The sequence below is a fragment of the Lonchura striata genome, chromosome 6, assembly GCF_046129695.1.
Source record: "Lonchura striata isolate bLonStr1 chromosome 6, bLonStr1.mat, whole genome shotgun sequence".
Lineage (NCBI taxonomy): Eukaryota > Metazoa > Chordata > Aves > Passeriformes > Estrildidae > Lonchura > Lonchura striata.
Genome location: NC_134608.1, coordinates 46,578,367 through 46,602,844, shown reverse-complemented (window position 1 = coordinate 46,602,844; position 24,478 = coordinate 46,578,367). Strand labels below are relative to the sequence as shown.

The following is a 24,478-nucleotide window of genomic DNA, read 5'->3' as shown; positions in this document are numbered from 1 at the left end:
TGGGCACCATACATTACCACCAACAGGATTTAGAACCCCCATGTTGCAAGGAGAGATAAACAGCCAAGATTTTTTCTTCTAGCTCCTCATTTATTCTCTTTTAGAACTTCAGCATTGCCCTGGAAGTAGTGCTAGCAGTGTCTGTGTTATGGCCTGACCTGAGGTGCTGGATGGGAGGGGTAATCTACTGGCAGGTCACATGAGATTTGGGTTCAGTGGTCTCTTGGTCCCAGCCTGCTTTTAACTTCATAGCTGTGGTTGCCCACTCCTTGGTTGTAACAGTCATCTCAAGGATGACTCTAGTTCTACCAGGCAGAGGGAACAGGGGGAATTTTGTGTTTGTGAGGAATTTCAGCTTTAAAGTCTTTTCTGCTCACCAATTTACACTGCTTCTTCTGCTCATTGCGTGAATGCTACAACACTGCTGGTCTCTTTCCCCTGGTCTTTTCAGTCTAGATTTCATAAAATCTTCAGGATGAAGACTTGCACTTGCTATCTCCTCAGTGGCTAGCATGTTAGCAGTCTCATTTCAGCCTTCAAAAATTATTCAAGCTATTAGTAATAATGCTTGACAGCATGTTGGTTTAAGCAACAGGACAGCAGAGCTTCTCCAGGCAAAAGCCTGCAGAGGGAACCTGCCTAATGCCCAGCTGTTGGCTTCTTCCAAAATACATGTTCTGTAAAGACTCAGGGCAATGGCCAATACTCCCATGGATTGAGCCGTGAGAAATGCAGCTTTCCTTCTTCCCGAGGTAGAGGATTAAAAAAAATAAGGACTTTTAAAAGGCTGTGGGCTAAAGTCTTCTCTCATTCTAGTGAGAAGAAGAGTAATACTGCTAAATGGTGAAGAAATCAGCTCGAGAACCCTCTGTGTGCAGACAGAGAGTGAGTGTCTGTTCAGTGCAGGGCAGGCACGTAGCGCAGTGCACGCTGTTCTTTCCAAGGCAATTGAAGTCAATGGGAGCCTTTGCAATCAGGCTTTCCATTAGCAGTTACTGGAATGAGCTCATCTCGTCTCCAATTTAGCTCTAAGGACATCTTGCTGAGAGTTGTCACACTGGCTGTTCCCCTACCCCCCTTCCATATTTGTTAATCCAAGCGCTGCAAATGCGAATGGGATTTTGCATGGCATCTGTCCGTGTGCTATAAAAGCAGAGTGAGAATGCCAGCATCCCTAAGACCCCAACCCTGAGGGGATTTCTTGGCCCCAGTTAAAATGAATTAATAATAAGTGCATTGGCAGACTCTGTACAAAGATGAGCCAGATACAGGAGCCCCATTGGCAAGGGCAGGAGGACAAAAAAAATCCAGGAGAAGATCACTGATTTCAGCCTTGCAAGGGCCAAAATTCAACCAGGTTTGGTCTCTCTCTCTGTCAGGAGAAGCTGGCATTTAAGGCAGTATCTGACTGCCACTGCTCTGGCTGGAAAGATAAAAAGGTTTAGCTTCAAGAAAAGCAAGGTGTCTGTCCACTTCATGGCATTCAAACGCCATCTGGTCCCTTAAAGCCAGGGGCAAAATGCAGACTGGCATAGCTACAGCCACCAAAGACTAGAAAGGCTCTTTGATGCCCAGCACTATCCACATAGCTAACTCTGTCATCAAAGCAGCCAGCAAAATTGGACTATATTTACATCCAAAAGGCAATAAAGAAAGCAATCTGTTAAGAGCGGCAGTTTTTGCAGCTAGGATTAAGTTTGCCCGAAGGCAATGGAAAGTCTCCAGCTGGCTCGGGATTAGCCTTTGGTGGAAATTACTTTACACACAGCAAATGCAGCCCAGGATTAAGGCTGTTAGCACCTTCAGGCAATAATTGGGCTTTGTTTGTATAGTGGCAGAAAAATGGATTCTGGTCTTGACTGAGGTTTAAGGATGTAATAAAATCAATTAGTTAATGCTGCCCACCCTTTGGAAGGAAATAAAAACACATGGGAAAGTTTCACCAGACAGAAAACTTCCTGCCTGCTCCCACCCCTTAAAGGTGAAAGCAAATGTTATTCTGCATTCTGCTCAAACCAAGCAGGTCACTGAAAGGACAAATACACCGATTCCTGCCCAGGTGGGCAGGAATACCATTTCTCTTTTGGCCCCAAATGCTCCTGGCCTCAGCTGAAAGAGCAGAGCCAGCACATCCCAAGAAGCCTATTAGCAGCTGAGAATGCACCCGGGCGGGGGAATGGGCTGCCTTGAACCTCCAGGCCATCCCTGGAAATAGCCCACCCATCAATCATCCCCTCCCAAGCCAGGCCATACAAGGTAGGCAAGGTAGCAAGAGCCATATGGAAAGGGGCAGCACAGAAGTGGCCATGCATGGGCAATGGGACCTGGCAGGGACAGCTCTGGGGCAAGAACTGGGGCTGTGATCCACACAGCCACTCTTTCCCAGCAGGAGCCACTGCAAACCCACTGCATGGATTTTTAATATATGTACATATCATATTAAAAGAGACGGGTATTATATACAATATATCTAGTAGATATATAAACATATGCATATACTTCTCTCTAATGCTGAAACAGAGTAGCAGGACTCCAGCACTGCTGCAGGAAAATCCCAATTAGGAAAATCCCAATTCCCTATCCCAAAATGTACCCTTTATCCTTGTCTGAAGAGTAGTATGAGCTGTCTGATCCCTGCAAGGGGCTTTCCAGTGATATCAAAGTTGAGACAGAGAACAAAAAGCCAATGACCATGCTCAGCTCACATCCCCTGCCTTTCCTGGGTCTTAGAATCAACAAGATAGGAACAGACCAACAAGATCATCCAGTCCAACCATTCACCAGGCACTCCCACTCTAACCCCTAAAGCACTCAACTGGGTGCCTCTTGAACATCTCTTAGGGACTCCACCACCTCCCTGAGTCTTGTCCTGCTGAGGGATGGCTGCCTGCCCTGGCAGTCACCTACAGCCTCACTGGAGCTCCCCCACAGCAGCAGCACAGCTCCCACCCAAGCTGCTGGCCCCAGAGTAACCTGTGCTGGTGTCCCTGCTGCCCCCATAGGATATCCACCCCCCAACAGCAAGAAACCCCCATGTTTCTTGATCCAAGAAATATAAATGTGCTCATAGAAAACTTTCCACTCTCACAGAAAATAAGAAAATTGCAAGAGAAATTCCTTGTGTGTGCAGAGGGTCAGCAGGAGTGGGTTAAATTCAGAATGCTGATGGGATGCTCTCCATATTCATTACTTCAAACTCCTTTCACTTTGCTAGCCTGACCATGCAAAACTCACAATTTTCTTCTTTCCTGTGGGAGGGGACAGTTTTCCTTGGCCACATATTTTTTTTTCCTAGGTCTCCCTCTAGACCCACAGTCCTCCTCATCCACCAGAAGCTCCCTGATAGTCTGCCATTCACACCTCCTGCCTCAGCCATCCATTTCTCTGGGTGACAGGGCAGGGCAGGTCAGCACTTTCTTCTTGCTGCTTGAGGGAACTTTCCCTGACTGCCCCAAGAGATAACAATTTCCAGTCCCAAATCTTGGTTTGGAAGGAACTATTCTCCCACTACTAATCCTTGAGAGATCAAAGCACCCAAACCTCTGTGGGTGACATGAGACTTGTGAGATGCCCAGCTAAAGCTCAGACCTACAAGCGGCTTTTCCTTAGGATCCTGTGTCAGATCCCAGATCCTGTGCAACCCAACCCTCCCCTGGTGCTTCTCCATTCAAACCAAGGCTCGTCCCTTCTGTAGTGTTGTCCCCCTTGCCAGGGGACCCCACTTACCTGGGAGGAGTAGAGAGAAGCACCGAGCTCCCTGTTGGAGGGGACGGGCAGGCTGGGATCTGCGAGCGTCCCAAGGTGATGCAGCTCTCAACTTATAGTGACATTTGATCGTCTGGAAGAGCTCATTGGCCCCAGGCTCCCTGTGCCGGGCAGGGAAGGGAGCAGGGATGGGCGGGGAAGGGGTGAGATAGCAGGGGAAGCAAGGGAAGGGGATAAAAAAGGTCATACCATGTATAGGAGCAGCTGGAGGAATTGCACAGATGATGCTAAGATGGGAGGGACATGTTTGGAGAAAAAAAAAACTCCAGGGCTTATGTTTCTATATTTACAACCAGGCAAGGCTCAAAGAGGGGTATCTGAGGCAAAGGCACCTCAGAAGCAAATTGGGGGGCTCCCATAGCTCCGTGGAACATGATCACTGCTAAAAACCTGGCTGTGGCAGCCTGGATCTCCCAGTCTCAACACTCAGCAGCAACCTCCACTCTCCCCCCTGGGCAGGGGCTCTTCCCAGCTCCCCTCCACATGCAAAGGGTTTGGCTGTGCTGCAGGGTGAGAATTTTGGGAAGGCCTGTGGACCTTCTACATTTAAGGCTCTTGGAAACCAGCAGCCACAGGCACGCAAGGAGGCAGAGGCACTTGGCACACACGTTGCCTGAAGTGCATCTGTGTGTGAGTGCTGTGCGGCTCACACCCCCCCTCTCACTGAGACTGCTGGGGCTCTGCCACACACCAGGGCTTCAGGGGACCTGGAACAAAAAGCAAGAGAGCAGGAATGCCACTAAGGAGCTTGTAAGCCTTTCTTAGCATGACATGAAAGCATTATTTAAGTTAGGACTTCTTAGGGAGGGCAACCCCAGGTGGCTGGAACTTGGGTGCCTGGAGCAGTTTTGCTGCCAGAGCTCTCCCCACAGTTGCACGACTATTCCAGCAGAGGATTGCAGCGCCTCACACAACCCTCTGGTTCAGGGTTTCCATTTCACTAAGTATCCCAGGCTTCAGCTTCCCGTCCTCTCCCTCCCCCCAGCTCCCCTTGGCAGGGCTCCCCAGCAACACAGCATGTGCCCTGCTGTGTGCCTGGCAGCTCCAGCACCCCCTTCCTCCCCGCCTGTAGGAGCCGAGAAGAAGTTCAGGAGCTGTGGGGCAGGCGATATTTTTGGCTCAGGTCACAGATTGATTCCTGCCCACTCTTTCCCTGCTGCTTGCAAGAAAGGGTCCCCATCTGAGGATGTAGAGACAAGCTTTCAAAGCCGTGGAGTGGGAGCACAGTGCTGCAGCTTCCCAGTCACCAGGTAACATGCACGAGCTAAAATCTGTCCAGCTTGCCTTTTCCAGCTGTCCTGCAGCTTATCCCCTGCAACCCACATCCAGCCAATGCTTTTGTTATGTGTCAGGTGGGAGGGGGACAGCATATCCATCCTCAGCGCTCCGGCTCCATGTGGGAATTTGCTGGGTAGGGTGGGGAGATGGGTGGGCACCCAGAGCTGCTGAGGAGAGCAGCAGCTGCATGGGAACACATGGCCAGACCTGGAATCACCACCTCCACACCCCTCTCCAGCTCTGCCCAAAGCACTAACACGGCAAAGCAGCTTTCACGCTGTGCCTTCGGAACCACCGAGACATTTTGCTCTCTTCCACTGGCTCATTTCCCCTAAGCTCTCCACCAGCTGGGCATGCCTCCAAGAAATACCATATTTGCCCAAACTAGCAGCAGAGTGGGGGTGCATGGGAGGAGAGGCTCCCAGCTGTTTCTCTTTTCGTGTCTGTGGTGGGCCCAGTTTGGCAATGGCCTTCACCAGCCCCTGTGCCTGCCTGCCAGCTATAGACTGTCCCTGCTGCCAATGGGGGGCTGCAACTCAGGCCTGCCACGCCAAGGACCTGATCAATCAGCTCAAAAGAAAGCATAAGAGTGTGTGTGTGTGTGTGTGCCCAAGTGCATGCAGAGCCTGGGCTTACAGCAGGGTGCTTCCCAGCAGGTGTGGGCTGAGTGCTCCCATGGGCCCATCTGCTGCCAGCCATTTGGCAGGAGCAGCGTGAGCATCTTTGGGCAGCGCAGCCTCCACCAGAGCGGTGCTGCTCCTGCCCACCTCACTCAGGGCTCACTCTAAGCATCCTGACAAACATGCAGCTGGTACCAGCACTGGGAAGGACAGGCACTCAGACCTCTCTGCTGCAGCTCTGTTTGCAAATAGATGAGAAGCAAACATTGCTGCCTGCAGTACCCACTCGGGTTCTGGACATGGCAAGCAACTACTCCAGACAACATGTGTCATGCCTGTGCTCTGTCCTCCCCATCACCATACCCTGAGAGCATGGCCTTTCTGCTTAGTACTGTCCCAAAGGATACCTGTGCATCCATGGACTGCCTCTGCCACAACTCATGTCATTCATCTCATTTGCAGTCCCAGCATGATCCGCATCCCTCCTCCCATGGGACAGAGGGACCTTTTCCATCCCTCAGCAAAGAGGGCTTGTCTGATGCACACCTCTTACATTTGCTCTGCTGACATCTGGTTCACAACCAAGGTTCATTCCCCACAATCCAATTTATGTCTGTCCTTTCTTCCCTTTGTGGGTCTCTCTATCCAGTTTAGCATGTAAGTACAGGCCCCTCCAACATTTGTTTAATACCTTAGCCACATAACCTGCTTTTCACACATTCTCTGTCACATCCTGATTTCACCTCTTGATTCCATCACACAGCAGTTTCATTCACAACCTGCCACATTTTCCTCATCAGCTTTGTCTCTTGTTACTTCAGATGCTCCTGCTCTAGGAGATATAATTTTTGCTGTCTTGACATCATCTGCTCTCCCTGCACCAGCAGCAAGGTGACTGGGGCTCTCCTCCGAGCTGCACAGCACAGCCATGGCAGCCTAGAGAGCAAGCAAGCACCACCACGTATCTCACACTCCCTACTGATCACAGAGCCCAGATGGGGGGGAGATGATCCCAGCTGTGCCCACACAGCTGCCAGAAGCCACTCAATTTCATTAGGAGAGGGTGCAGCTGCACCTGTCATGGGATAAGCCCCTCTCTGCCACCAGCTGCCAGGTTAGGAGACAGCACCAAGGCCAAAGAGCACACGTGAGGTCACAGGCATGAACCAGGGTCTCAGACCACAGAATGTCCCTCTGCCAGCTGACCTCAAGCCAGAGCCTGGCATGCTTTAACTGTGACAGAATACAGCAAACCAGTGTCCCTCCTTGAGCAGGAACTAGAGGCTGGGACAAAGATCTAGACAAGTTTCCATAGGCAGCATTGCCTAATACCACTGGCTACTTGAGATGGGCCACAGGAAGTTATTGTGCTGCTGGGCCACTTGCAGGGAAGCTGTAATCAACTCTTCTCATATTTTCTAGCTTTTGGTTGACCTATTGCAGCAGCCAGTGCACCCAGGGGAGATGATTTTACACACAATATGCACACACATTACCCCAGATAATTTTACAAGCTGCATAAAGATGTGTGCTTGATCAAAGGCTCACATACATGCTTTGTTCGGGTTTGTTTTTTATTTAAATATCCTTTCCCTGTGCTCACTGTACACCAATCAGTAGGCAGCATTCAGCATTTTCATGGATCATTGCCTCCATGGCTGGTTAATACTCAGCCAAGGAGCTGAAATAGCACTGGAAAAGTTTATCTGAAAACCTACATCCCTGGATGTCTGAAATCCTAGATGTTCATTAAAGACTACAGAGTTCATAAAATCAGCTACATCCTTCCCATAAAACTGCCCAGGAGATCAAATTTCTGAGATAAAGTAATACCTATCCCTATCCACCATTACTCTCCAACACTGAACAAACAGATCTGCTTCCAAAGCAGACTTTGCTTTGGCCCTGGAGTTGGGCAAGAGGAGCTCCTGAGGTCCTTTCTCACTCAGACTTGCCCATTACTGCACTTACACCTTCGTGGTACAGCTACAGAGGAATTTTCACTGACACCTTCTGTCATTCAAAAATGGTTAAGTTAGTTATGAGGAAAAGGTGTTTTACTTGATTTCACAGTCTGAATGATTCTTTATATCCCCTCCTCTCCAAAGTCATGTTTTAATGCTTTCAAAGCAACATTTTTTACTCTTTTGCATGATACAGGTATTTTGATTTTGGCATGTTTGTCTGCTTCTACAAGTACCAGCCTTGAAATAATTGAAGGTATCCAGAAAAATGTATTAAGCTGACTGGGAAAGTGTGGGGATGTGGTTTTCTGTTCTGTGACATTCAGTTATAAACCTTTTACCATGATTCAGGGCAGAGGGGAAATGGCAAGCACAAAAGCCATTTAAGAAGGCAAAGTAAATTTTGTACAGTTCCCCTACGTCCTTTCTTCTCTTCATTGCACCCCAGAGAAAGGGTTTCTGCAGGGGGGCTTATTCAGCAGTTCAAGGTTAGAGTAGATGCCCTATGTTCATTGAACACTCTTTCCAAGTTAATTGAAGTAGCTGTCAATAAAAAGGCAGATCAGATAGTGGCTAAGTACATTCCAAGAAAGGACAGAATATAAATACAGAATATATATATAATTATTTTCTGTTCCTGGGCAAAATCCAATGACCTGTTTTATGCAGCCAGTCAGAAAGAGATCAGAATAGCCTTTAACTTTATAACCAGCTCCTCTGAGTTATCAGCAGACCACTATCATTTTACTGGTGATAATGGGATCCTGGGGAATCTGAAACAGCACAAAGGGGCTGAGAAAAGACCATATTTTCTCCCTGGCTCCTCTAATAATACCATCCTCTTGGCACTTGGGCTGAGGATCTCTGACCTTGTTTCCCCAGCAGTGCCCTGGTGCAGTGTTTGCCATGCACAGTGATGCTCCTCTTGCAGCACTCATTCAGGTAACAAGGAGAGCAAACATTTGCCAAGCTGTGGGTTCACTGACCTGAACCTTGGAAGGTGGCTGGGGAGCCTCAGTGTGCCAAAACCTTCTGCTGGTTGTGGCTTCATGAAGTCACAGTTCAGAGGCATAAAAAGGAGAATAAAAGGCAACAAACTTGCATTCTCTCATTGATGACCTCATGACCTACATACACCTCTATTTAGCTTCCTGGCATTGCTGTTCTCCTCCTTGCATCTGGTGGGAGAGAGTCAACCAACATTTCCATGGAGGTCTCTAGTGTGTCATCCCTTCTGTGAAAATTGGTTGGTAGAAATATCTGCCTCTCTTAGCCTGTAAAAACAAACTCTACATCTTTGTTAAGAAATAGGAAGGGATCTGAACACTCCCTACTTCAGCATGTACAAACACAAGCCAGCCCTTTGCATCATTCATACAGTGTGTGCTGGAAATGCATGCATTAGGCTGGTGTGGTTTCAGTGGTGACAGTGGCAGAGCAGGACACAATGTGTCCTTGGGCATTTCTGAAGCCTGTTAAAAATATTCTTATTCAGAATATGGGGATTCTTAAGTTTCCCGTTGGGTTATTATTGCCTGTTTTTTTTTTTTTCTTAGCAACATCTTCAGTGTTGGGGACTCACAAAGTCACTAGCACTCCTAAAAGACAAGGGCATTTTTGAGACATTGAAGCTGTCAGTCAAAGAGGAATTAATTGCATTAGGGTGATTGTATGAAGGACCAAGCAGCTACTCCAAATCCTTCCAGAGGTCTGCACTGCAATAAGGAACAGTGTGTCCTGCAGAGCCAGGCAGGACCTCAGCAGTCATCAGGAAGGCAGAGGGGAAGAAGGCAAATTGAGAGCTCACCTCTGACACCCACTCCAAAGCACCAGCACAAACCCTCCTTCCCCACAAGAACCAGCCTCATCAGATGGGCCAGACCTCTGATGGATGAAGGAAGAGCATTGCTACCTCGATCCATGCTGGAGTAACTCAGATTAGAGAGGAGTCAATGAGCAACAAGGCTTAGCAGGGAGAAGCAGAAGGAATTTGCCTTTAGAGCTGGCTTTGTGGCATAGCTCACCAGCATCTCAAATGCCATATGAACAGCCCAAGCTAACCTGGGCATAGAGCTGCTTTGTAGACCTCCAGGAAATTGCTCTCACATGCCCCCATCTTCCTGGGAATGTGTTTAACCCCCCTGCTGCTGTGGCATTCACACTTAAAGGCTCCTGAAAAGCTGGCAAAAAGCAGAACATGAGAAGTCAGCTGTAAATCAGGAAGAAATGCCTCAAGGCCTAGAGGCAGAAAGCACCTGCATGATGTCTGGGCAGCTCACAGGCTGCCCAGGACAAAGGCAGGCACTGATGCTATCCCTACCAGCTCACTTCAGCAGTCTTAGCTGAGATCTTGGAGTCAAACTGCACACAAACCCCTCAACCAAAATTCACCAAAATAACCAACTCCAAACCTTCTCTGCTCCCAGTGCAGCATTTTCTACACTTGCATCCTCTGCACATAGCATGTGCCTCGCCAGGAACAAGTAGACAGAGTATGCTCTCTTCCTCTCTTGGGAAGGTAACAAAGCACAGCTCCAAATTTGCATTTTGCAACCCTGACTTTTGCAAAACAGTAAATCTCACCAGCCAACTTGAAAAGCCTCCAACTGGTTTCAGTGCCTGGAGCTACTCTGCTAGAATAGCCGTCCTGGCAACATCACCATCCTCTGCCCTTCACCTCTCCAGTACTTCAGATGCTGAACTTTGCAGAGCCAAAGTTGGGAGCACGCAGTGGTGTTACTCGATAGCCCCTCTTCACGCTAATTTTAGGTGGTGGAACTTTACATGCTTTTAAAAAGTACTTTTATTTATTTTTGAGAAATCTCTTTTACTTAGTGGTTACCATCAACACTTTTCTATCTGATGTTTTGAACTCGCCTACAGGTCTCTAGAAGTCACAAACAACCAGCACCTGGCATGATCTCAAAGGAACCTGTTAATTTTGTAAACTGGATTGAGTAGCATGATGCTCCCAACATGCAAATGATTTCAGATGGAAACAAATTACACATCAGTAAGTAATACATTTTTTCAGTTAATATCGATTTCTGACTTTTGTGGTAGACTGTTCCTCCATCACTCATTTGTTTGCCCTGGGACGTGTCCTTGCTGCATCTGCTTTAGACAACTAAGGCACAACCCCTGTGGGATTCAGGAGATCCTGCTTGGACTCCCTAGATCTAGGCTAGGTACCTCTCCAAATACAACAAATCAGGTTTGGCCATTCAAGATAGGGGCTGGGTCTCATCCTCACACTCTTTACACCTAAATGGATCAGACAGGTTGACAGTGAGGATGATAACTGAGCAGCAGGACAGGAGTCCGGACCAATGCCTGCAGCTGCTGATTGGTGTCCCCAGAGGAAGTGAGCGAGGCAGGAGACCAGTCAAGGAGCTCACAGCTGCTCCACAGCCTTGGGGAAGACCCACCTATCCAACCAAACACCTCACTGCATAATTACACTTGCAATTTGCTGCTTTCATGCCTTCAAGGGCTCACTTGTATAAATCCCAATGGGATCTCCCCCTTACTTTTACTCAACTTTTCCCCTTTCTTCCCATCATTCTTACAAGTCCCAAGTCCATGACACTTTTTTCTATTTATTTAACGCCTGTCTTTAGCATTGCTAAACCACTGTTTCTGAGAGTTATAAGGAAGAGATGAAGCACCTTTCTGAAATTTTGCGATCTAAATCAAATCACTCCAGTGCAAACAAAATCCTCAGGGAACTCAGTGCAAAATCCCAGGGAAATCACTTGTCTCAACACCAGGATCCTTGGAATGGTTCAATTTCTAAAGTAAATCCTAGCTGCAACTGCACTTTTGTCAATGTGAAATACATTTTTTCTTTTAACTTGTTTATACACAGACATCTATATATATAATGCAGCATCAGGGAAAGTGTCTTGAGCTGGCAAGGAGTTACCAACAGACCAACCCCAGAACCTTGTTCAGCAGCATATCAGCTGCCACCTCAGTATTTATAGCCACCCTGCTCTTTGAGCTTGTTTATTTTCCTTCCCAAAGGTGGTGGTGGCAGGAGGCAAAGCTCTGATATTCAGGCTCAGGTGTCCCCGAGGCTGACCTTTCCTTCAAAGAGCAGAAGCTGCAGACACATTTCAAGGAACAAAGTCATTTGGAAACTCTAGACTCGTGTCCATTACCACACCAGAGTCCCAGTGCAGAGCAGCACACAAGGGTTGAGCAGAGATCTGTTAATTAGCATGCACTCATATATATTAGGATGGATGTAAAAATGAGTCTGTAATTATTTTATACCTGGAAAGGGAACCTGATGAAGTCCAGAGCCCAGTCTCAATGCAGAACAAGTGCTACATAAAGACATAACACTCAAAACAGACTTGAGTTTTCTGTTATTTAAGTTTCCCCCAAGTTTAAATAATGCTGCTTGACAGCAGTACAGCAGTCATGGACCACATTTTTCAAGATCCCATCTTCCATAAATTCACGTAGAATTCATCTGTTAAACCCTGTTGGGGAAAAAAGCAGCCCTGAAGCCCACCACAAAGACAAGCAGCACATTTCAGTATCACTGCAGCCTCCACAGATTTACTTCAGAGCCAATGCTGCCAAAATGATGTTCCCCTTCTGCATAATCTAGACAAGATGGGTAAAAAAGAAATTGTAGTGAAACAACACCTCAAGGTATGCTACCAGTTCAGAGCACTGAGAGCCCACATAGGGGTTCCCAGTCTCTCTTTTTGGGCACTGCCAACCTGCCAAGGGGATGGTAATTTGGAGAAGCATGGCAGCACAGGGATGCAGGCAACCAGCAGATACAGGGTATCAGGAAAGCATCACTCTTCTCCACCAGGCTTTGAGAGTAAGACTAAGCCTGTAAGACTCACTCAGTGTGACAGTTTGTCCTTGCTATGCTCAAAATGCAGCAGTCTCAGGAGAAGACAGAGCTAAGGTCTCAAAGCAAAAGCCTCCAAGATGCCAGTGCTGCAAAAACCACAATGCTGTGAAAAATGAACAGAGGGAAGATAGGAAGCAGTCAGGCACTGACTAACACCAGACCGGTAATTGCTGCAGAGTGTACCAGCCTGCTCCCCTTCACTCACAAAATCAGCCACAGGTTCCTGCTGAGGGAAGGGATGAGCTTCCATGCCCCCATCCCCTCTTAGCATTGCCCAAAATGCACATCCAGCATGTCTGGGCTGCAGCATCCCTTTTTTGGTTTTTTTTTTCATTTTGGGAGGTAGGGGAAAGTATCACCATTCTGGTAACCCCACCACCATGTGCACGCCATGTTACTTTGGGAGGAGAAATAGCACATCAAGTTAATTTAGCTGTGGAAACATTTCCCCTGGCAGATAGAAGTACCTCATAAAGAGCTGCACACATTTACTCTGAGCCAGTTCTCTCCATGGTTCCTGACCACCACTAGAGAGCTCTGGTGTCCCATAACCTGCTCACTTCTCTGCTGTCACCACAACCTGAATTACAGCAGTTGTTTATTGAAACCACATTGAGGTCCCTGTGGGCTTTAAGTGGAGAAAATACACTCTGCAAATTAATCCTCCTTAGAGAAGGAATCTCACACAAACAACCTTTAGGGCTTTCTCTGCCCTCTCCAAACTGGCAGGGCACAGCAATAGTAACTGGAGAAGTTTTCAGCCATCATTTCTGCCAGCCAGCAACAGAATTGTGTTGAAAAATCAGTGCAACCAGTTTGCACACATGCAAAGTTATTTTCACCTCAAGCCAGAACATCTCTATGCACCACACTGCCACTGCTCCAGCCCCTCTTGAAAATCCCAGCACAGCAGAGGAAGGGCTGAAGGGAGGAAAATGGGGCCAAGCTGCTCAGTGCTTTGAAGAACACAGGACTCCTTGAATTCCTACCTCCCAGAACTGAAGCAGAGGATGGGGAGAACAAGAGTACCAATCAGCAGAAATATAAGAGGAAGAAGTTATATTTGGAATTATCTCCTTCCTTACCTACACTTTCCTGAAGTGTTAGGATAGCAGAAACTCTTCATTGTCTCTACCATAAAAGTGTTATTACTTGGAAGGTCACCCCCATAAAAAGGTTTTTCCATAACAAGGTAGATGGTTCCAGATAGAGCCATCAGCTCATTAGTGTGCTGGGCTCCAGTACAGACAGCTACACTGACCTTATCAAAGCTGGACGAGCAGGATACAGAGGATTTTTTTTTTTTAATAGCTCCCATCAGCAGTGATTTTGGTTCAAGCCTTTGAGGTTGCTCAGGTCTGTTACCTGAGGAGTTAAGCTCTGTGCTTCTCCTAGCTGATCACACTCCCCAGGAAGTCTCCGCAGCCTGATCCATTACTCCCTCCCCTTTTAAAAAGGAATTGCAACTCCTCCCAGTGAAAAACCCAGCAAAACAACATGGATCTAAATGGGGCAGGCACACAGAAAGCCCCTTTCCCTGCTTATGTCAAGCTCCTTTTCTTCTTGTCACTCAGATTGATGCTTCTTCTCCTCTACCTCATATTCAAGCAGAGTTTCAAGGTCTTGGAAACAGCTTTGCCGCAGACTTCTCCATGAACAAAACTCTCAGAGCTGTCATCATTACAACATCTTCTTCAAATTTTATTAAATGCTTACAAAAAAAAAAAAAAGAAAATCCAGGGGCAGAAAGTTTTAAGCAGAAAGCACATTGATGCAGGAGGAAAAACAAGCTGCCCTCCCCTCCTCCAGGAGGGTAGAAACAAGTTGCAAAATTATGATGATATGGAGAGAAGGAAGGAATGAGACTAAAGAGGGGATGGGGGACATGTTAACACCATGAAGTATGAAACATAGGAGAGTTCAGAAACAACCCTAGAAGTCCATTTGCAGACCTCAGGCCCAAGGCCAGAAATGTCACCCTTGAAGGACTCTGTTTCCTCAAGGTCACAGCAAACCTTGGTCTCCCCAACAATTCACTAGGATGCTATTTCACCAAGATAGCTCCCAGCAGCAGCCATTTCCCAGGTATCCTGCTCAGCCTCAGGAACACAGCTCACCAGATATCAAGGTGCCACCACAGCTGACTTTCAGAAATGTTTCACTCACTGGCACTGCAGCCCACTGGCTGGAGAATAAGCAAATCACTTTCCCACAGAAGGGAGATAACACCAGTGGCCAGGGAAAGGAGACCTCCAATCCATCTTAGGCAGGCAGAGAAAGGCAGCAGCCATTTGAAATGAAGCTGCTATTGTCCTACTGAGACAGAAAAGTGGCAGGAACATTTTGGCATGGGCACATAACTGTGATTAAAGAATGATCTGGGAACTAAAGAAAAAGACCAGGAATAAGTCAAATGCAACTTGATGTACACTGACTAGAGATGGAAGTCCCTCAAAGCAGATAACAGAGGAACAGAGGCTGCATCATAAACAGGGCAAGACTTTACCCACAGCTGGCACCAGCAGAGTGACAAGGGGTCCTTGCACTCTCATCACACTCTCCTTGAAGGTCTTTTTACACTCAGGACCTGCCCACTGCCCTCCTTTCAAACACCAATTCTTCACCAGATTTCTTTTGAGTTCCGTTTGCTGCCACAACCCATCCACCAAGGGGCACAAAAAGAGAAATTCTTAACCACATAACAAAAGCCTTTCCTGCTCAGCAGGGCAGCAGATCCCTCTCTTCCAACACTTAAGGTGAGGGAACAGAGCCTCTCATCTCCATAGCAGACAGATTAAAAAAAAAAAAAAAAAAAAGAAGAAAAAAGGCAAAGAGTCACATAGAAAGTTAAGACAGGGATGACTTTTGTCAGCTGATCTAGTTCCTTTTATCCATCTGGAGGCAGTGTGGGGTATTGCTCAAACCCCAAGAGGAGTCAGGCTGTACCCAAAGCAGTTAGAAGAGAAACATCCTTCAATTATCTTCTCTGGAGCAGAGGAAATAGTGGCATGGAGGGTCGTGTTGAATCAGGATCAAGCTCAGCTGCAAGACAAGAAAACACAAAGTTATGGATGCCATTTGGCTGCCATGAGCAGCACCCAGGGCTATACAGAAACTGTATCTTCTCTAGCAATTACAGGTGGGTTTCTGCCACCCATTTGCACAAAGCCCTGTGAAGCAGCCCACCCATAAATCTTTGGCACAAGTGAAGCGTGCTGGCAATGTCCATGCCCATGGCAGAGGAGATGCTGAGGGCTGTACGCCCCGCAGAGGTCATGGCTGCACTCCTGCCACACTGTCTCCCACCCCAAAAAAGAGATTTGCAGGCTTCCTCCCAAGCCCAAGAACACCACTAAAGCAGAGAGTGTCCCCTCTGTTTGGGACCAGCTGCAGCAGGGCTGGGTTCCTGCAGATCTCCATCTGCTCCATGCACAACAGCTGGTGCAGCCAAGGGACTCCAGCACACAAATGACTTTTCCATCACTTGATAAATGACTCCTGTATGCTGACACTCTCCCCACTATTCCTGATTTGGGGCTGACTGCAAATGGAACCAAGTCAGGAGAACAGTTGGGGTCCAAGAGTGGATGAGCATCCATCCACCCATGGGAGCTCAACCAGCAGCAGAGAAACTTAACCCTTTAAAAGCCTCTTGACATCAAGGCTTACTTCCTTCTATCTCATTAGAAACCCACACAAGTTTCTCAGGTAGTGCTTTCAGCTCCAGCCTTTCCACTGGCAATAAAGCAAGTCTGTCTGCCACTTTATTTTTGCTTCATTAGGTGGCAAGGGGGAAGACAAATCTTCCTTGTTAAGAATTTCTCCTGAACACACAGAGCTCTGAAGGAGATTCAAAACAAAGCCAGTCATGACAGGGAAGACAAATAAATTAACAGCTGATTTTCTTTTGCTGTCTCTCAGCATCTCGCTGCTCCATTAGTCAAGCACACAGATTCCAGTACAGTCACATGCCATGGAAGTTACCATCCATAAGGACTCCAAGACCCACAGTACAGCAGGTTTCAAGTCAGATGGGATGCTGAGATAGCAGCAAGAGTGATTTTAAGAGCACAGACTACTTGTAAGAGACAACAAATCCTGAGGTTATACAGCATGAAGCAGCCTCTGACTTTGGGAGCAGAAGGATTTTCCTGGTGTGTGCACACTAAACTTTCCAGTCTGAGAGCCCCCTTGCCCTCCTCGGTAGCATCTGGCAGTTTGCAGCAAATCCCAGACAAGATCCTTCTCTGACTTATGTGAGGAGCTGCATTTTTCTGGAGTGCAGTAGTCCATAGGACAAGGAAAACACTCCAAGAGCTGATCAGTAGCTGGGAAGTTCACTGCCCTGCCTCTTTAGTATTCCCTACACAAGTCTGAAGCAGGTCAACCTTATAAATCTGGTTTACCAGTGCTGCTAGACCATAGCTCATGTTGTAGTACAGGCTGTCCATGGGACCACATTAAACAAGAGCAGATTAAGTCATTCCACAATAAATCCTACCAGAAGGTGCATGTATTTGCTCACTCTTCAGCACATTTTTAAAAAGGCACAAAAAACCCCATAAGCAATTACCAATCCCTACACAAACAGAGCCAGAGTAGTGTCACAAAAGTACCTGCAAATCCCTCCAACTGAGACATTTTGGCTTTCTGACCCAGAAGAATTTAAAATACCCGTGAGGCTGGGGAGGAAAGCAGGTATATGACAAAGGAATGGGCTCTCAGCCTTTTTTTGGAACAGCGTAGACTTGCATCTAAGAGTAGCTCCTGGAACAAAGCAAATCCTAATGACAGCCTTATGCCTAAGGAATGAAGCTGATAAGACACTGGGAATGTCCAACAGTTGTCACCCCCAGCTGACACAAATCCCCTCCAAGCCCCCTCACAGAAAACAGCAGGTCTCTCATGCCTACAGCTAAAGTAAATCATAGAATGATAGAATAGCTTGAATGGGACCTTTAGTTGAAAGGGACCTTTAAAGGTCATCTAATCCAACACCCATGCAATGAACAGGGACATCTGCAACTAAATCAGGCTGCCCAGACCCCCATCTAGCCTGACCTGGAATGTTTCCAGGGATAAAGCAAGCCCCACCTCTCTGGGAAACCTGTTCCAGTGTTTCACCACCCTCATCATAAAAAAATAAACCAACTTCTTCCTTATATCTAGCCTAAATCTACTCTCTTAGTTTAAGAGCTTTACCCTTTGCCCTATTGCAACATGCCCTACTAAAACGTCTGTCCCCATCTCTCTTATGAGCCACCTTTACATATTAAAAGGCCACAACAAAGTCTCCCCAGAGCCTTTTCTTCTCCAGGATGAACAACCCTAACTCCCTCAAGCCTGTCCTCATAGAGCTGTTCCATCCCTCTGATCATTTTGTGGTCCTCCTCAGGAGTTGCCCCAACAGATCCATGTCTCTCTGGTACTGAAGGAACCACTTTCTAGACACTGCCTGGACCCTGCCCACCACAGCCTCTGCTCTGGAGGGCAGCTCATCCACGACAGTGAGGGTTTGACCTTGAAGCTTTTGAGCTCAACATGCCACCTCTTCAGTGCTGTTATTTGCTGCTGCTGCCTTTAAAAAAAAAAGTCATCCTTCTCCCCCCATGCCCAACCAGTTTTGGCAGACACACCACCTGCTTGCTGGGCATGGATCACCTTCCCAGCCCAGTGCTGACAGCAGCACTGCAAGCCCAAAGCCAGCACTGGGCACTCAAGCACAAATAGATGTTCAAGCACTTTCCAGAGTTCTACTCAGGATAGTTTTCCTGCACAGCAGGTATCACATTACACACCCACACTAACCAGAGCAGGCTGGGAGCCACCAGGAGCAGAACACAGCACGTGAAATAAATAGCCCCCCAGGCAAGCCTGACATCACCCTGCCCTCCTTCTTCCTTGTTTCAGGATGCTCATTTGCACCCAGCACCAGGGATTAAGGGGCTCAGTGATTTATGCCTCATTTCATTGCAAAACTCAGCAACTCTGTGCTGACCACAAGGCAGGATAGTCAGATTTCCTTCCTGGGGCTGCCAAAGAGTCATTGCAGGTCAGAGGCTGTTTGGTGCTCCTCAGCTTGCTCAGGAAGAGAAAGAGAACTGAGACTGAGAACTGAGAAACTGAGTTTTATCTTTGCATCCCCAACACAAACCCTTAGCTCCATTCTGCTCATCTGACCAGTGGTCACTGAGCTCCACTGACCAGAACTCACCAAAAAGGAGGCAGGGATGAGTTTGCAATAACGAGCAGGAAAAGCAGCCATGCATCCCTGCAGGAGCAGCCCAGCATTGGCCAAAGGGCTGCAATTGCCATTGGAGATCACAGCTGACACAGAGCACAAGCCATTTCTGCTTCATTCAAGAATGAAGGACAAAGGCAAGACAGGGGCAAAGCTTCCCAAGGGAAAGAGAAAACTTGGTTTTATCTTGGAGGAAAATGTTGTCCCCTGTGCTTCATGCAGCAAGAAAAAAACAGCCAGAGTCAGTGCTGTGACAAAGCACTTCCTCACTGATAAACAGAGCTTCTGAGAAGCCCTGTATTTCACAGGGGTGTCTTCATGCCAGCTGAAATGAATCAAGGCCAGCACTGACTATGATTCAAATGACACATGTAGTTTATGGCTGTTCTGTTGTATGTAACATTGTATCAGACTTTTAATAACTTGAATTTGGAAAGCCATGAAACATTCCTGCTTTTTGCCTCTGGAGATGTTTCAAAGCTTCAAAATTTCAACCCACTTTTTTTTCCCTTGACATTTCCTTCCAAATCCCATTAGGACTTGCCAAGACACGAACATCTGGGGTCCCCAGGAGCAGAAGGGCTCCAGGTTTGGCAATACAGCTTCCCCCCAGGACATCTCTTGTCCTGCCACACCCACCCTCAAGACTGGCTGAGGTTACCTCAGGAGAGTAACAAAACAAAGACTGATGCTCTTCTCCCATAATACAGACGCCATACTGATAGAGAGGAAGAGGAGGATTTGTGTATTAATATTTCAGAATCCAGCCCAGGGCTAAGCCCACACCAACTCTAAACTTGGTCTTTTCTTGCAGGAAATGACAATGCTGATAACAGTATCATCCTCCACCCAGCCTGTTCCCAATCACCACCCCCTCTCCCCCCCTCCCACCCTCCCAAAGCCCGGGAAGGACAACCTGCGGCTGCAGCGGCTGCTGAAGAAGGCAGCGCGCAAGAACGCCATCCTGGCCTCGGAGCAGGGCAAGTCCTTCCGCTCCAGCCTCTCGCCTGTGAACGAAGCCAGCCCCGACCAAGAGTGTGCTGAGAGCGCTGCCCCAGCCCAGGAGACCCCCGAGAGCACAGCACCCCCCTGTGCCCCCCTGCCAACCCAGCTCTCCATCCGTCCCGTCGGCCACCGCGCCGCCTCCCCTTTCCGAAGGGGGAAGCCCTTCGCGCTGAAGGTCACCGAGCAGCGGCGCATTGCTGAACACGTCAAGCTCACAGCCTCCTCGGCCATGCCCCTGCTACAGAAGCCAGAAGCTCCCGAGACTCCACAGCAGCCTGAAGGCATGGGCTCCCACCTTCCCTCTCCATCTGACCCCTCAGTATCTGTTCTCCCTCAGCCTCCTCCTTCCACTACACCCAGCAAAGAAAGGGCACCAGAGGTTACCTATGTCACCAAGGTGAACACTTATTTCCACAGTGTCAAGCCACCCAGGGCTAAGACTCCCACACCAAACCCAACCCAAGGAACTGTCAGCCAAGAAGACAAAAGGCCTACTTCCCCAGCACCTCAAACAAGCAGCTCTGAACCATCCCCAGAGCAGACACCCACATCACTTAAAGACAGCAAGGCCGCTCCCCCTTTGCCAAAACCTCCCCTCATTCATGCTTCAGAGACAGAGCCTCCTGATCAAGCTCCCAAGCCTGTTCCTACTGAGAAGCCTAGCACCTCTGATGCCCACACCAATAAGCCTACAACCCACAGAAGTGACACTGAAAAACCCAGATCCAAGACAGCTCCTGAATTACCAGAGCAAGACAGAGACATCCTAGAACCATCAACATCCAGCACACCCTGGAGGCAAGCACGCCCAGCGACAGCAACTCCAGCACAAGCTGATGGTCCTGGGTCCACCTCCACAGACACCAAGGCAGAACAAGTCACTGAACCCCCAATGACTCCCAGCTTACCCAACTCCAGCTGTCCCTGCAAGGCTGAGCCAGCACCATCATCAGGAGAAGCACCAAGACCTCCTGGAACTGGTGCCAGTGGCTGGCATCGCCTCAGGAAGCACTTGATAATGCAGCCAGAAGAAACCAACTTCCCAGAGTCCAGGCCAGAAAAGCTGGGACAGGAGGAAGGGAATAAAGAGGACACTGCTCAAGCAGTCATCAAGGAAGACTGCGTGCTGGTTAAATCGAAAGCCATGAGAATGTGGGATGCCATTTTATACCAGGTGACACTCAGCAAGGAGAAGAAGCAGCAGGCAGAGGAAAAGAAGCCACAGAAGGAAGAAAGCTTCTTTCTTCCCCGTCGCTTACCCATCCTTCTACACAAGCCACGTTTTGACGCCCGGAAGCTGAAGGAACTGGCTGCCAAGCCCATGACGAAGATCAGCACCGTGTTTGAGGTGAGCCGCTTTCGGCCCAAAGGGGCCGAGGAGCACACCAAGAGCTTTAACAGAACTGCATCAGGATGGTCGGTCCACTGAAGCCAGGCTGCCCCACGCCTCTGGAGGTGCAGCAACCTCTGACCAAGCTTACTGCCCAGTGGAGCCAAGAGTAAGGAAAAAAGGAAATTAAACAAAACCCCTCCAAGCCAGCAGCCCCTTGCTGCAGGTTTAAGGGTTACTCTCCATACACTTAGAAGCTCAAATGCATAACTACCACATCCACAGATCACAGGAAAACAAACGTGTTTGTTTTAAAAAGAGTCAACAACAATCACTGGAGGCAGTAACAGAGTGAAGGCACACAGTGAAGAGGACAAGCTGCCTACAGAAAAAAAAAAACAGGATAAAAAGAGTAGGATAACGGTATCTGATTTTTTTTTGTTGTTGTTGCATTTATGTAAGAGATTGATCCTAGGAACAACAGCAGTTGCATCTGAAATGAAGGAATCTGGGTTGCTCCACATCTCTTGGGAGAGTCTCAGAAACCAAACTCAAAGAGGTTACATATAACCTCCATCTCCTCTACTGAAAGTGTGCCCCATGCCCATTTGCTGAGAACAAAAAGGCACAGATAAGAGACAGAGTAAGATATCCCTGCTCTCACCAAGCAGTTCCTCTGCCTATCAAAACAGGCATCATCTGACACCCTCCTAGGCCAGTCTACTAAATAGTGCACAGAAGCATAATTTTGTTTCTGTATTCGAATTCTGTTATGTATTTTACCATGTTTTCTCCACAACACCTGATGGTTAATATTTCCATGATAACCAACAAGACCCTGCTTTAGCATGTGTGTATCCAATTCTCTATTTAACAAGGTGCTGGCTTCTGAGGAGTTCTGCTAACCACATGTAATCTCATTTTCAGGGCAAGCATCATGACAGTTGTACACCCTCTTGTCTTTGACATCCTGAAAAAAGGATATTTAAAGGAAAACTCTGCCCACCCACAGAGACAACTGTGTTTTCCAGTATCACCCCTTACAACTCCACTGCCAGCAGGCTTGTGATCATAAAAGCTTGGAGGTTGGTTATTTCTGTTTCACAATGGTCATATGCTGGGGTGTTCCTGCACAGCTAATATAGGATTGCTATGTTTAGCCCAAGTAGAATATAAAGAGCTGTGTAGAGAGTTTCCTTTTACACGTGCAGAGGATACGGAACTGACCAACATCTCCTCAGGCCAAACTGGAAACAGGAACAAAGAATTCCTTTTGCCTTTTTTGAAGTCTTCCTATTTTGCAGTGATGCTACAGAGCAGTTCATTTAGCAAACCTTCACTTAAGTTTTCACTTTGCCAGTCTTATCTCCATTCTGTAACCCCTTCCCTACTCAAAGGGCAAAAAAGAAGGAAGAATAACCCAATTATCTAAAGTGGGGATTTCTTCAAACCCCCAGTTTTCAAAGAAAAAGGTAAAAAGAGGTTGGAAATGTGCCAGTAATCACAAGTGAATCCTAGGTAAGTCTGCAGGATTATTTAGCATTGCTGCAAGAGAAGGCTACAGAGAAACACCCACGCAGCAACACAGCCATAAAAATTTAAAGAGTGCAGCGTAAAACACGCAAAGCAGATAAAGGGCAACCTTACCAGAGAGTGATAAATGGCACCTTAGTGCAGCACAGCCAGATGGATGCCTCTGCACAAAGGTCTGTGTGCACAAGAGCCACAGCACTGGCGTGAAGCAGAGCAGCCAACATCAATTGGGAGTGAAGATGGCTTAAGAAGCACTTGTGCTTTAAAACAGCTTTTGTCCTGCACCAAGGACAGCCACCCAGAGCAATCCAGCACCACTCACCTAAGGCTTAGGTTTTCCATCTGCTAGGCTTCCACTCAGACTGCATTCCCACCCCAGCCCCCACTGCACATGGATGAAGGATGGGGAAATACCACTGAGAGAGCAATTCCCACAAGCAGAAGGAAGGCAAGAGAGGAAGGCAGGTCTGGGTGCATGGTTCAGCCCTTTTACCCCAAAATCAAAGGGGGTAAGAGGCCCATAGCAAGTATGGCAAGTCCTGCAGAGAGACAGACCCTGACACAGATGGGAGGGCATGTCCGTGTAGACAACATATTTTATCAATGGCTGCTCACTGGAAGTCATTGTGGTGTGTTCCAGCCTGAGCTGCTGTGCTGAGGAAGAGAAGGGGAATGCTACTGGGCACAGGATTTGCCTATTTTTCAATGCCAAACAGCATCAGGCAGTTGCTATGTGCCCATACTGACACTTACAGAAAATGCCTTGTTCCACAGCCTGCAGTGAGGTCCTGCAGCCCAGGAAGGGAGAGGAGGAAAAACCCACACCTGTGTTTTAAGCAACTAGAAAGCTGCTAAGGTGGTATAAAGCAAGTGACAGGAGTGAGACAGAAGGTTTGGGAGCAAGAAGGCCATGACAGTGATCCAGCAGTAGGGAAAAAGGATGAATATAGTTCAAGGGGGTGCAGAGGAGCTGGGGAGCAGCAGAGCACACAAAACAGCTAAGAACAGAAACAAGCCAAGCTCCTTCAGCTATCACAGCCATTTTGCTATTCACAGTAGAAAAAACCCCAATACTTCCATGTGAACAAACCCAGGGAGCAACAGTGTTGTGCCATGGCTGTTAGGAGCACTGGGTGGATCCTAGATGACATCCTGTGACAGTGCCTTGCCTTTCAAGAAAGGCTGCTGGACAAAGACCAGAGGCAAAGGCACTTCCATTTGAGCTGCTCAGAGAAGCTCAGGGAGGGCAAACAAAACCTGCTGACAACCTAGCAAAACCTGTCTGCTGCAGAGAACTGAAGCTCAGTAGCTTCCCACCTGGTGCACTGAAACAGACCTTTAGGAGAAAAGAGGAGACTGATCAAAGGGGAGACCTTATAATAGGTTTCTCAAAGTCACAGGCAGAGAAGCAAGTTGAGGATGGAAGTTCTGTGCACTAAAACCACAGCTTCAGGCAGTCTTGGGCTTGTACTGCTACCCATCTCAAAGTAGCATTCAAATGGGCATTTCCTCTAAATGGGCACTAAAAATGAAAAAAACAAGCCTAAATAAACAAAACATTATGCAACACTCAGAAGCCAGCTCCTTAAGGGTGGGAGGGAGGGGAAAGAAGGAACACAAGCCTCAGAAGAATTCAGAAACAAAAGGTGTTTTGTAGCAGGCAGAGCTATTTTAACCTTGGCAGTGAAATAAAGCTTCTTTTTTATAGTAGAAAAAACAGAGAGAATGAGCTTGTTTTCACCCTCAACTTCCTCTCCACTCATTGTGCCAGATGCTGCCCAGTTGGATCCAACCAGTTATCATCTCCCTCTACACCATTCCTCCTTATTGCCACAACCCTCTACTATCATCCACTCAAGATAA

At 47.7% G+C, this 24,478-nt stretch overlaps 2 protein-coding genes across 4 annotated transcripts in view; one reads left to right on the top strand and one right to left on the bottom strand.

Annotated features, from left to right (window-relative positions):
• Positions 1–4,771: 4,771 nt before the first annotated feature.
• Positions 4,772–24,332, top strand: PRR33 (proline rich 33). Of its 2 annotated transcripts, XM_021526724.3 has the most exons (4): positions 4,772–5,015; positions 10,511–10,640; positions 19,562–21,100; positions 22,010–24,332. In XM_021526724.3, the coding sequence occupies exons 2-4, from the start codon at positions 10,620–10,622 to the stop codon at positions 22,046–22,048; spliced, it is 1,599 nt and encodes a 532-aa protein (XP_021382399.2). In that variant the 5' UTR covers positions 4,772–5,015; positions 10,511–10,619; the 3' UTR covers positions 22,049–24,332. The 2 variants fall into 2 exon arrangements, with proteins under 2 accessions (XP_021382399.2, XP_021382398.2); XM_021526723.3 differs by lacking the exon at positions 22,010–24,332 and having other exon boundaries at positions 19,562–21,828.
• LSP1 (lymphocyte specific protein 1) overlaps positions 14,179–24,478 on the bottom strand; it is a 47,987-nt gene continuing 37,687 nt past the window's right edge. For both annotated transcript variants that reach the window (XM_021526725.3, XM_021526726.3), the window contains exon 11: positions 14,179–15,548. The gene's annotated coding sequence lies outside the window, so the exon portion shown is untranslated. The remainder of the gene's footprint in view (positions 15,549–24,478) is intronic.

What these genes read in the sequence shown, in the direction of transcription:
- PRR33 (XM_021526723.3), top strand. Translation starts at nt 10,620, where the DNA reads ATGGAAACAAATTACACATCA. An exon ending in TGGAAACAAATTACACATCA is followed by an intron (nt 10,641 to 19,561) that starts GTAAGTAATACA and finishes CTTTTCTTGCAG; the next exon opens with GAAATGACAATGCTGATAAC.